This window comes from Synchiropus splendidus, chromosome 16, assembly GCF_027744825.2.
Source record: "Synchiropus splendidus isolate RoL2022-P1 chromosome 16, RoL_Sspl_1.0, whole genome shotgun sequence".
Classification (NCBI taxonomy): Eukaryota; Metazoa; Chordata; class Actinopteri; order Syngnathiformes; family Callionymidae; genus Synchiropus; species Synchiropus splendidus.
In genome coordinates, this window is record NC_071349.1 from 13772250 (window position 1) to 13785082 (window position 12833).

Sequence of the window (12833 nt, forward strand, 5' to 3'; positions counted from 1 at the left end):
TTTATGAATTGATAACACATTCCCCGTTTGATTGAATTACTGAATCGGTCTTATTTTCTTAAAAGCTGAAAACGGAAATCGTATACTGTGTGCCGTGCGCTATTCAGACGCTGATCAGTTAAAGCGACGTGTGCAGGTCGGAGCCGTAGAAATTTCGAGAGGTGAGAAACGTGAAATGTGTTTTTTTTTGGGGGGGGGGAGAATGTAGAATTTTCGTCGATCCCACTTCAGCCGAATATCAGCGCGTGGACGCGGAAGAGCAGATATACGCTGCTCGACCTCATCGATTGCGGCTGACTGTTAGCCTTAGCCATCCTAAGATTTTCTTGTAAGGGCCCGACTATTTCCTGGAATACTCGCGAGCTAGCGCTACGAATAGCCTCCGAAGGTTTAATTGATTTCTGTTTTGATATTTTGTGCACGCTGAAACGCGACGGTCGCTTTCTTTATTTGCTATTTGACGTGTCTTGGTGACGTTGAGTGTACTTGACGTAACATTTCCATAAATATTCCGCCACCGTTGATGAATTTAATAGGTTGCGACCGAGAAGCTGTTTACCGTTGCGCCTGATATTGTTTACGCTTGCATTCCCACGATAACAATAGCCTTGTTCCCTTTAAGGTTCATCCCACTCGAGGACGTTCCAGTTCACTCTCTCTGTTCGAGCACACCATCTGTTCTGTTTGGACCTGCGCATCTTCTGGAGAATTTTAAAACCCACCAGAACCCTGCCATAATCGATACAACACCTGCGCAAGTCATCGGCAATCGTTCACTGCGGCTCTTGGACGATCAGCGTTGTGTTTATGTCTTTGTTTTGCGAAAACGGTGAGTGTTTGATTTGCAAACGTTACATTTAACCGTAAAATGTATGTAGCGCTTCATGATTATTTATGGTTAACGGTACAACATAGCGCTTCTTTTCCAAAGTAACATCAAAATGGCGTCTCCCAGTCTAACTCGTGTGGATGACGCACTCTGCACCAAGCTGGTTGCTAAGCTAGTTAGCATCTCCTTAAAATAGTGACGACCTTTGCCCTTCTGAAGTAATTCACACGCACAGCATGCAAAGTATAATAATTTAACGTTACTGAATTGTTTAATAGCTTTATACCTACTCTATTTACGTCTGTTAAAGCGGAAGGGCAGTTGTTTGTGAGCTGGGAAGGCCTCTTGTTTTTGTCCATTACCAAGAGAAGGCCTTAGCTGACTGAAGCCAAATCCCCCAGTGAAAGGTCTTTTTCAGCAGTTCTTTGTTTGTGTATTCAAAAAGCTTTATGCAACGTTGAGGTCTGTATTTTTTTTTTTTCAATGATTAATAGGGTCAGGTTTTTAGTTACACACCTAATGGGCATTGACTCTTCATACAGACATCTGGTCTTCAATTAGATATGGATTATTTCATTTCCTAAAATATAGGACCCTTAATATCCACCAAAAGGGGGATATAACTGTATCCCCATTATTTTTATCATGCATCCTAATTATGTGGGTGCCTACAAATATATATATCTGCAATGGTGTGTCAGCTACTATATATATAAACGGCCTGAATCATTTCCAGTTAAATGTGTGTCTTTTTCATACCGATGTACAACACAAAACTAGACTTAATTTGGTGTTTTGCCAGGCTATATCACTGTCCCTGTTCAACTTTCAAAGCTTTCGGTTGTCTGACACTCATCCCTTCTTCCTTTCAGAGCTGTTGCGCAGCCGTTGGAACCTGTGTGGTGGAAATCTAGCCTTCAAGCGAGGAGCTTGCGGCCACAGCGGCAAAGCGTTTTTCATGTCAGAGACCGAGCACGCTTGCAGTCGTTTATGTCATCCCCTCTTTTCCAGACAGAAGATCCCGAAAAATCCCCAACCAAGATCCTTTTATCTTACTGATAGTTCTAACAACCAGCCAAAATGTCTGTCAACGTCAACCGCAGCGTGTCAGACCAGTTCTATCGCTACAAGATGCCCCGTCTGATTGCCAAGGTCAATTTCTTTTATTTTCCACATGTACCATTCTCTTATTAATGAATCAATGTACTCAGGGTGATGCTTTGCATTTGTCTTTTCTCCAGGTTGAAGGCAAGGGGAATGGAATCAAGACGGTCATTGTCAACATGGTTGATGTTGCCAAGGCACTAAACAGGCCTCCGACATGTAGGTGTCCATCGCTGTGAGATGAAAGTTTCCGTGATGGAGGTCAACCTAACCTTTTTTTCCTCCCAACAGACCCGACCAAGTTTTTTGGTTGTGAACTCGGTGCTCAGACCCAGTTTGATACCAAAAACGACCGCTACATCGTCAACGGCTCCCACGAGGCGAACAAGTTGCAAGACATGCTTGATGGGTTCATCAGAAAATTTGTGCTGTGTACCGAGTGCGACAACCCTGAAACTGATCTGGTATGTATTCGCTGTAGCAGCTGCAAAGTCAAATCGACCCAAAATTGACTCAATACTTGCTCAATACTTGTCTGTTTTGACTAATCTTCATCATTTTTGTCATTACAATGTGTCACACAGAATGTCAATCCCAAGAAACAAACCATTGGCACTGCTTGTAAAGCTTGTGGGTATCGCGGCATGCTTGACACAAGACACAAACTCTGCACGTTCATCCTTAAAAACCCACCAGGTGAGACATTTTCTGACATTGCAATGGTGTTATAAAATTGAATGCAAGGAAAGACTAAATCTAATTTCCGTCCTCTGCCACAGAGAACGCTGACTGTGGATCAGCAACTGCTAAAAAGGAGAAGGAGAAGAAGAATCGCAAGAAGGACAAGGAGAACGGTTCTGGCAGTGGAGATTCTGGCAATCAAGAAAACTTCGACGCTCCTAAAGCTGTGGTGGGTTCTCGCAATTGCATTTTTGTCGCACAAAATACAACATGGTCTAGTCTCAGGTTTAAGTGTTTGTGTGACAGAGTAGTAGTATTGATGGACTGGAACTATTCCGCTTGTCAGGATGGTGAGGATGATGATGATGAAGACTGGGCAGAGGAGACAACGGAGGAGGCACAAAGGAGGCGTATGGAGGAGATCAGTGACCATGCAAAGAACCTGACACTCAGTGAAGACTTGGAGAAGCCCCTGGAGGAGAGAGTCAACCTGTTCTATAACTTTGTGAAAGTGAGTGCTTAATCACCTTCAGGTTGTATCATGGCTGCCTCTGATTCTGCTCTTTTTTTTTCCCCCCAAAATCAATTCCATTGCATCAAATTTTTGCCATTTACTTACCCATTTCTTTGTTAATGGGTGATGAATCTACAATAATGAAACTTCAAATATGGCTGACCGGATTGATAATAAACGTTTTAAAATGTGAACGAATTATTAGTGATTTGCCATGGTAGTCCTAACAACTGTCGATCGATTCACTTTCAGCAAAGGAAGGACAGTGGAACCATCGACGCTGCCGACAAGGACATCTTAGCCGAGGCAGAGCGCTTGGATGTGAAGGCCATGGGGCCTCTTATCCTCAGTGAGCTGCTCTTCGATGAAAACATTCGCGATCAGATCAAGAAGTACAAGCGGCACTTCCTGCGAGTACGTTAACAAAATGTTTTTATGAAACTACACAATGTTTTTATTAACCCTGCAATGATATTATGCTAATAATTTGATATGACCTTATAAATGCCAGTAATAGACTTAAGGCTTTTAGCATCGGATGAATGTGAATCAAGTCCTTGCAACTGAATATCCTCTTCTACATTTGTATCTTGAAGTTCACTTCAAACTCTGTTTGGATTGGATGTGTCTAATTATTGTTACATTATTCTGTCATTACGCTCTTTACTGCTGCTACTTGTGTATATATTATTTATTAGTTCCAATTTGTTGTTTTCTGCATGCTTGATTGTTTTTGATATATTCTTTTTTACATTGTTTGCACCAAGGGAGTGGCGCTCAAATCTCGTTGTACACTGTACAAGGACAATAAAGGCTATTCTATTCTAATAATTATTATTATTTCCACAGTTCTGCCACAACAACAAGAAAGCCCAGAAGTATCTGATGGGAGGATTCGAATGTGTTGTGAAGCTGCACCAGGTCCAGCTGCTTTCTCGTGTTCCCATCATCCTCAAAGATCTTTATGACGCAGATTTGCTGGAGGAGGATGTCATCTTCGCCTGGGCAGAGAAGGTAAACCTGAGTCCAAATGTTTGACTTCCGCACGTCATCTGTTGTGTTCTAATTTGATGTTCTTGTGCAGGTTTCTAAGAAGTATGTCTCAAAGGAACTTGCCAAAGAGATCCACGCCAAGGCGGCTCCTTTCGTCAAATGGCTCAAGGAAGCTGAGGAGGAGAGTGAGGGCAGTGAGGAAGAGGAGGAGGAAGATGAAAACGTTGAGGTAATACATGTGAACTGCTGTATTTAATTACCTGGTCGATGTTTAAGCATGCAAGTTTTACTCATGTTTTTCAACGGTGATTCCCTGTAGGTGGTGTACTCCTCATCTGCGCGCGAACTGGAGACTGTGAAACCGGAGAAGCCCGAAAAAGAAGAGGATGACATTGATATTGACGCCATCTAAACGATGTGAAAACAAGATGATGCTTTCTTGTGTTTTGGCTTTGAATCACAATGTTATGACCTAAGTGGCTGGCCTTTCCCTCCCGACTACCTGTCCCCCCTCCCCTTCACCTGAACCCACACCCTCTGCTTGGTGGCATGATTTAACGTAGCGCTTTACTTGCTGCACATTAACAGTGTCTTTGAGATATATCAGTTAATGAAGATGAAGTTGCTTTGGGGGTTTTAATTGTGGGTGCATATGGGATCAGTTGACTGCACTTTTTGATCCCTGTATTTTTCCAGTCAATAAAGAATGAATGTTTTGCTATCCACAAAATGTCTCTTTAATTGTGCTTGTTCAACCTTCAATTTAAAAACTTAATTCAACTTAGAATTTTTTTTCCCCAATTCTTTTTTAATTGATTTGCTTATTGTGTGGAATAGGTGGAAATTTTAGTTAAAAAAAATAGGTGGCAATTGTATGTATTTAAAAGTTGGGGAAAAAAGATTTATTAAAATATGAACGCATTTAATTGCAAGGACGTTTCCTTCACGCTGAGGTCGCTGTCCTTCCAAGATGAACTGGAAATGATGAGGCGTTCAAGGACTGTAGAAAAGGCGTGCTCAGATAACAAGTCTTCTTTATTATCATCCACCCAAGCTGTGGATTACACATTTCTGAATTCAGTTATTTGGCCGGTCCTCAGTGAGTGCCTTTTGCTTTGATTTAAATCTTAAGATTGTCACAAAACAATGTGTTTGTGTAGCAATGCAAAGTATTTACGTATACAAATGAATCATGGCCTGGTCATAAAACGACGTTTTGGCAAGTTAGTGCCAACATTTTTTTTTAGATTTTCCAACAAAAAGCCCGAAACGTTTCATCGTTCGTCGTGATAAATACGGTACACCGACACTTTAAGGAAGTTGTTTTGTTGGAGCTTGTGCCGTGCCTGTGAACGCATCATAATCCATCCCAGCCGCTGAGTAGCCATTTTGGTCCCACCTAAAAGAGACGGACCTGCTCCAGTTTGGGCCGCCGGAGATGGAAGAAACCGAACCGACGGCGAGTATCTCACACAGAAAGCTCTTTTGAAACCCTTGTGGATACACGTTTGGGTCGCTTTTCACGCCATGGCCCGTTGTTAAACTGACGGCAGTTGAAAATAAACCTGTGCTGTTTTTTTTTTTGGAAGTGACGACCGACATTGCCTAGTTAAGTTAGCTTCACTAACTCAAAACCACTCAGGCCGTGCTCTGTCGGACTTCAACTCAGGACCCATGTACGAGCCATGCAAATTTACGGTATAAGGTCATTCACGTCTCGGCATTGGTGAGTTTTTTTTTTCTGGGGCTCTGGTACGTCCGGATTGAAGAGTGTCACGATCCATGCCGAGACCGTTTCCTCTGAGAAAGCTGCAAAGCCACAACTTCATTGTTGGACTGCCAGATTGATATCGGCCGGTTCGTTTGGAACACTTTGGGGTGACTGAATCCAGAGGAAACCTTACAATGTCAACAAAAAACCATTTGCCCACTGTCAACGAGAAGACGACAGAAAGTGTAAGTACAAAATCGTTTTGCCTGCTAATTTTCACGGAGATAAAATCTGTTCACATCTGATAAACCTCATAATAAGTGGCTGTTAAACTGATCATTGTATGCTTTGTGATCTTATAGTTTCTAAGCCAGGTCCGACTTTGCTTAATCGTAAACAACCATATTTCTACGTCAAACACGCCCTGTAATCGCATTTGGCGTTTAAGTCTCGGATTCATATTTATTTTCCGTTTTGCGGTTTGATTTTAGTTGCGTTGTGTATTTTGGATGTTTTCACAGTCATTTCTAGGCCCAACACGATCAAAACTACACTAGTTTGCCTGGTTTTGGTCGGCAACTGAAGGATTCTGTTCTCGCTTCTGATTGGCTATCCAAGCAGTCCGTCAAAGCATAAACCAATTGTATTGCATATGTGCACACTTTTAGCCCGCCTATTTGACGACTGAGCTGTCTGATCGTATCAAGTCGATTTAGCAGTTCCTGTTGTGATTTTCAAAGTAAAGCTAATTTTAACAAGCTCAATTCTCAAGTTGAAATAGTTTACATTTGACATGTTATGCATGACGTGTTATGCTTTCTGTGTGGAGCTAGTATGTCATGCGAGTGAGGGTGTCCTCCTGGCACTCGAGCTTCCTCTTCAGAATCAAAAACACAAAGTTGATTGGTGCCTCAAAACTTACCATAGGTGTGTTAGTGGTTGTCTAAATTAAAATCCTCACATGTACGTGACCTTTAGCCCTGGAGTCATCAGACCCGAGGTTTTTTTTTTTGTGATGATGACAGAGAAAACTCAAAGATCTAAGGTCGACCAGAATTGAAGTTATTGATTCTTTTGTTATGACATTTTACCTGAGTAGGAGTGCTATCATTAAAGAAACATCGCCCTTTTGTGTGCCACCTCACCCGGTTCCCATGAGGTGTGATATGAGGAGGTTGTGTGCTTTACGTTCACACGAAACTTTTATTAATGCGAGACGTGCCTCAACAAGATCCCACAACTTGATAGGTGATGCCTAAATAGATTTAAAAAAGGAAAAGGTGTCTGAGTTGGAGCTAACGATGGTCACATGCAGATTAATAAATCATTATTAATATTTTAAGAGGATTAAAATGGCAATTGTTGAATTCTGTTGATAAATGTTTTGGACAGTTTAAGATGATAAATATGTCACACAATATACCTGGCGAGTTTATGTATATCTATAATCTCTTAAATGAGTATAAGGGGAAAAAATTCTGTCGCAAATAAGACTTATCTGGTAACCGAATACCTTAGCGATTAGTCGACTAGTTGGCATGTGATGTGTACGGGATGACAAACACGGCAACATTGCTTTAATTCCTTTTTTTTTTCCTTTTTAATTCCTCATATTTGGCATGAATGGTGTGTTTGGCAAATGTTGCATCTCACTTACTGTATCTTTAATTTGTCCGATGTGTAAAGGTTCCATACTTATGACATTTAGGATATCGATGGTCCCAGAGCCTCAGCCATTTCTCCTCTTACTGGGGCCCATATGTGGGGAAAAGAGGGCATTGACATCAGAACTAGTCGACTCATGTTGTTACAGCCTTAATTCTGTGTTAAATTAAGATTATTCAAGCCTATTCCAGCTACTTGGATAGAGGGTCAGGGGTCACCATGACTATGTCGACATTCTGTCGTGGGCCACTTGTGCACTAAGAAACTTGGATGCACACCTACGGACACTTTAGTGCCTCGGTATGTGGTAAGAAGCTGGACCGCGTGAAGGACACCCACACAAGCATTAGAATATACATACTCTGCACAGAAAGTGTTCCGGTGTTCAGGCTGGAATTGAACTGATGACCATGTTGCTGTGACCACCACAACACCGTGCTGAGTAATGAGTTTACAAGTATGCGCTGACTTTAAACTCTGTCATTTTTCATGCAATGTTGACAACTGTAGCTAAACTTGAACTGCGGTGTGAAATTAGCAGCACATTGATGTTTCTAGCTTTTGACCACCACCACTGCGGGTTCAGTTCAGTAGCGCGACACTGCCTATATGCATGTTGCTCACAGCGGCACGCCACACGCCGCTGCTCACTTTCGCACAAGTGTCAATTCTTTTTTTTTTTGTATTCACAGTCTTGCCTCACATTGCCAAGGTGACTCAGGATTTCACTGAGGAGACAACAAAAAACTCAAGTTCCTGCAGCTTAAGACTTCTTATTATTCTTATTCATATAACTCCAATTATTGCACAGTCATCTACTTGTTTTGTTACTAGCTTCTGTTCACCACTGAATTGTGGCGAAGCATTTGCATGATGGTGTTTATTTTTACAGCAGTAATTTGAATCCTAAATGAGCTTAGCTGTAGTGTTAATGATGAAGTCTGTTTTTGTTTGATGTCTTCTGGTGTTTTTTAATTTGAAGATGCATGGTAAACAATAGGAAAGAGAAGATTTTCGTATCATGATACAGCCTCGTCACCAGGACTACTTTAGATAATAAACATTTTTTTTGTGCATACAAATTATGAAACGCCAAGCTAATATACATAAATATGGTGCCGTTCTTTTCATTACACTTTTATGTAGTGATAGATTTATGCCTATAGCTTTTTATCTATATGAATTGGACAATAGAATTCCAGACGCCAATGCTTTTATTCTGAAAGTCTGCGACCCATGCGTGTTGCTGTCAGTAGTCAACTTCATGGTCTCGGTTTGCCTTCTGTCCGTTTTTCATCGTGGATGTCTGGGATCTGAGTGAGAATCTCTATGGGCATCTCCAGCAGGGAAAAGTTTTCCATTTAAAACATGACAGGCTCCGAGACAGTCAGGAGGCACCGCAGCTTTGTGAGTAACCACCGAGAAGCCAAGGTTCAAATTATACGCACAGGAAGTTATTTGCTGGATGAAAGAGGAATGGAAAGCTGTTCATCAGTGTCATGGATGGGCTAATTTTGGTTTCAGGATCAACCTGAAGGTTTCCTTTTTAGATTAAAGCAATATTTTTGGTGATGGTTTAGCTTTCTTCATGTTTTATTAATGTTGTCTATGGCGTTTATTCAGACAACAGTTGTGAAAACTGTGGTCAATTGTCATTAAAATGAAGGCAGTGTTTTGCATTTGAGATCAATGCTGTCTTCTGAGGTGAATCAGGCCATCTTTGTGATAACTGGGTGTGGACAGTATACCTTCTTTTTAATGCAGATTCACGCAGGGAGTAATTAGCCAGGTTGCACCCAGTATCTGTCAAACCCATTGCAATTGCTGGTACATGGCAGGGTGGCATTTCCAAACGGTACCCGGAAAAATCAATGTCTCCCTCAGTGCAGTTTGAGAGCCATAACAGATCTCAAAAATCTCTGATGACTAGAGGCTATATTTGATATTACATTCTTTCTGAGTCTTTCATTTTTGTTTTAGGCGACCAACCCTTTGTAAACTCCCCATAAACGAAAATTGAAAAGAAATGTATAAAAATAATGGTAATAAAAAGCTGCGTCCATCCTGTACACCGTTGTGTTACTATGACCTCTAGTCCTGTAAAGTTGACCTGGCTGCCCACTAATGGTGGTAAACCCTATCACCTCCTCATTGCAGCACACGTCTCACAGCAATGGCCGGCAGGAGATCAGCACGCGGTCATCGCGCTCTGGCGTCCGCACCCGCAGCTCAGAAGAACCACAGCAGCCGCACGTCGGTAACTACCGGCTGCTCAAAACCATCGGCAAGGGAAACTTCGCCAAGGTCAAACTGGCAAGGCATATCCTCACTGGCAGAGAGGTGAGACTGCAGTGTATTACTGTTTTATTGTCTTTGTGAAGCTAAACACAGCATGGAGGCTACCGGTACACCTAATAGATACTAAACCACCTGATGTTCTTTCTTGGTGAACCAGTGTTTCGCTGCTGGCTGAGCCAATGTCAAAAATATTAAACCGTTTTTAAATGAAATATTAGTTTTATCTGGTCCACCCCAAAGCTACATTGATTCATTTTGATTTTCCTGACCTTTTGTTGCTGTTGAATTAACTCCATCTTTGCTCTCTCTTCACAGGTGGCAATTAAGATAATAGACAAGACGCAGCTGAACCCAAACAGCCTTCAGAAGGTAATTCACCCTCTCTTCTCTTCCTGCTACTCTCAGCTCGTGGTGTGGCAGTACGCTCTTACTAATTCATGAAGCATGACAGACTGAGTATTAATTTTGTAAATGGGGATCTCCATGCTGGCTTGACAACAGATTTGGGGAGGAGATAGCTGTGTTCCCAAGGCCATTTGAATATGCCTCTGACTTGATTGACCAAAAGCTGTTGTCGGTCACAACTGTGTCAAAAGCCCTGCCATACTTTCAACGGGAGTGTAAGAATCATAGTTTGTAGTGGAATTCATACTGTAGTAAGCATTGTTTGATAAATAATACACCGCTGAAATCAAAATTGTATAGTCATGGTGAAGATGTAATTTCCCTTTTGTGTCTGCCAATTCTCATTTTATATATATTGTGTATATATATATATAAATATATATATATAATGGAAGAGTGCTTGGTCTTTTATTCTTATCTGTTCCACGCTACATTTTGTTCGTGGCTAAAGCTTAGATCAATGGGAATTGGAGCTTTATCGACTGGCATGGTGTGGCCCTGCATGCTTTCTGCATATCATGGATCTGTGAGAACTGGGCAGAGGAGATGCTGGTGGTGACGATGGCTGGTGTTGATGTTCTGCCGGCCCCTGCTGCCCAGCGCCACTCTCAGCGGTAGCCAGTGGTTTTCCATCAGTTTTTCCAAAGCGCCATTGATTCTGGCCTTTGTGTGCCGGAGGCCCAGGCCCATTGGCGCTGGCTGTGACCTGACGTTGAGAGAAAAGCACTGAGTCATGATAGCCGTTTCACGGAAACACAAAGCATGAGGCTTTTGTCTGCAGTGGTTGTTTTTATGACCAGGCTTTGTCGCCAACAAGGATATAAGTTATCCTGATAATATATTTTATCCCAATGAAACTATTTGAAGGCAATCCTGACCTCTTAAAAGTTGGATTCTCTGCGTACTTGGCTATGAATAGATTAGTCTGGAGGAACAGTAAACCCAGTCTGGATTTTGATCAGTTTTCTATATCGTGGTCTTCAAGTGAATTAAAAACAATTAATGTCAGCCATTTTATACACTTCTTGAAGTTTTCTAATTTATTAACTTGCAGATATTATAAGATGGCTTGATAATCCAGATGCTACAGAGCAGAATAATGATTCTAAAAATGACTTAAAACAATTCCTTTGACCGATGTACTTTGGTGTAATTGCTAACAGTTGGGACCAAACATTGTGACATTTCCTCATTTCATACCCACAGAGGCATCTGTGCGGGCCAAGCTGTTGCTCCATGTGTGCGGTAACTTTGCTTCAGTGCAAAGTTCCTTTTTTTTAAATATCTATCTTCCTGTATCTGGGCTCAGTGAAGTCACAAGTTCAATAGCCTTAAAATTAGGTCACTAATCTGGAGAGGCATGCAAGAGGTATATACACTGCATGTGTGTATAATCATTCCGTTGGACTCTTTTGAGGGTGAATCCATGTATTTTTCTTTCCGCCGGTCATGATGCAGTCTTTTAAAATATATCTGAGATTAATGATGGAATACACATTGCTTCCATTTGACTTTTTGGACCCCAGGTTGTCATTCACCACTTGGTCTAACTCAGGCATAACATCAATGGCTGCTAAATTAACAGCACTGTTATGAAAACACATCATGAGCCGTTGTGTTGTATTCACCTGCGCGTCAGTAAAAGACAAACGTGGGGAATGTCTGCGAAACATTTAATCTTCTTTTACAAGGCTTTCCAGATTGTTGCGTAGTGAACTGATAACCTTCGTCAAATGAACAAAAGAAAAATGGAGTTGCAACACATGAGCACAAAACTGTTTGGGTTTGCTTGTTTGTTACAGGCAATTTCACTTGCCCTGTTCTTCCTGTTTTCTTGTAAAGAGCCCAGTTATTTAGGTCAAAGGAGGTTTTGCGGTTTAGAAATGTTATGATTGATTGTAAATAAATACAGGAGCACTGACAAAAAGAATTTCTTATTTCTTCTGTCTTTGACTAATGCAACAGCCAATTTGGAATAGGAGTGATGTCCATTTATATTGACTTCCTGTAAATTACATTTGACCTGCGTTTACTAATCCTGTATGACAGAGCCAATTTTCCAAATATGTTTAGTTCTACTTTATATTTTCTCCTGTGATTTGAATTAAGAGATTGCACCTGGTCTTTCTACCTCTTTTTCAAGGCCCTACCTATAATTACTGAGAAATGCCATGAAAAGTAGTTGAGACAAGTTTAGTGTTGCGATTTTGTTTTTGATTTGGACGGGAATGTGGAATCGCGAGAGAGCATCTTGATGTGCAGGATTGAGGCAGACAGCGGAGGGATGAATTGATGTCTGCTATGTTGAAAGAAAACAAGAGAATCTGCCCAAAGCCATATGAGATTAAAGTAATAAGTGTGTACCATCGTTCACACTCTAGGGTTGGTGCATCAAATCAGACGTGTGAGGAAGTACAGAGACCAATTAAAACTTGGTAAGCCAAAGGCTGCCTTCAGACCCCAAATGATAACAGTACAAGTACATTTATGCAGCTCTATTTTTGTTCTCCAGAAGAGGCAGAACTGTAGTATAACAGAACTTTCTCTGAGCTCTTATGTTTCACTATTATAAGTCGGTGCCGCTTGAGACCACTTTTGGCTTTAAAGCTCTTTCCTTAAAATGTTGACCGGGA

At 41.4% G+C, this 12833-nt stretch overlaps 2 protein-coding genes across 23 annotated transcripts in view; both read left to right on the forward strand.

Annotated features, from left to right (window-relative positions):
* Positions 1 to 3: 3 nt before the first annotated feature.
* Positions 4 to 4864, forward strand: eif5 (eukaryotic translation initiation factor 5). Of its 3 annotated transcripts, XM_053845226.1 has the most exons (12): positions 5 to 161; positions 623 to 829; positions 1702 to 1981; positions 2071 to 2152; positions 2225 to 2397; positions 2518 to 2629; positions 2713 to 2843; positions 2961 to 3125; positions 3381 to 3542; positions 3978 to 4142; positions 4213 to 4350; positions 4441 to 4857. In XM_053845226.1, exons 3-12 carry the CDS (start codon positions 1910 to 1912, stop codon positions 4531 to 4533), a joined length of 1293 nt encoding a protein of 430 aa, XP_053701201.1. In that variant the 5' UTR covers positions 5 to 161; positions 623 to 829; positions 1702 to 1909; the 3' UTR covers positions 4534 to 4857. The 3 variants fall into 3 exon arrangements, with proteins under 3 accessions (XP_053701199.1, XP_053701201.1, XP_053701200.1); XM_053845224.1 differs by having other exon boundaries at positions 4 to 161; positions 2713 to 3125; positions 4441 to 4864; XM_053845225.1 differs by lacking the exon at positions 5 to 161 and adding an exon at positions 183 to 328 and having other exon boundaries at positions 2713 to 3125; positions 4441 to 4864.
* Positions 4865 to 5496: 632 nt separating this feature from the next.
* The window catches only part of mark3a (MAP/microtubule affinity-regulating kinase 3a), a 29206-nt gene continuing 21869 nt past the window's right edge, over positions 5497 to 12833 (forward strand). For 17 of the 20 annotated variants that reach the window (XM_053845950.1, XM_053845956.1, XM_053845954.1 and 14 more), the window contains exons 1-3: positions 5497 to 6077; positions 9655 to 9837; positions 10111 to 10164. In XM_053845950.1, coding sequence (XP_053701925.1) covers positions 6027 to 6077; positions 9655 to 9837; positions 10111 to 10164 — 288 coding nt within the window. In that variant the 5' untranslated portion in view covers positions 5497 to 6026. Of the gene's footprint in view, positions 6078 to 8361; positions 8905 to 9654; positions 9838 to 10110; positions 10165 to 12833 lie in introns of those variants that run through there. The other 3 variants (XM_053845969.1, XM_053845955.1, XM_053845952.1) reach the window with 2 other exon arrangements.

Bases quoted from the DNA above. Each gene is read 5' to 3' on its own strand.
- eif5 (XM_053845224.1), top strand. From the start codon at position 1,910: ATGTCTGTCAACGTCAACCGCAGCGTGTCAGACCAGTTCTATCGCTAC. The intron at 1,982-2,070 runs GTCAATTTCTTT...TCTTTTCTCCAG, and splicing joins TGCCCCGTCTGATTGCCAAG to GTTGAAGGCAAGGGGAATGG. The intron at 3,126-3,380 runs GTGAGTGCTTAA...ATTCACTTTCAG, and splicing joins TGTTCTATAACTTTGTGAAA to CAAAGGAAGGACAGTGGAAC.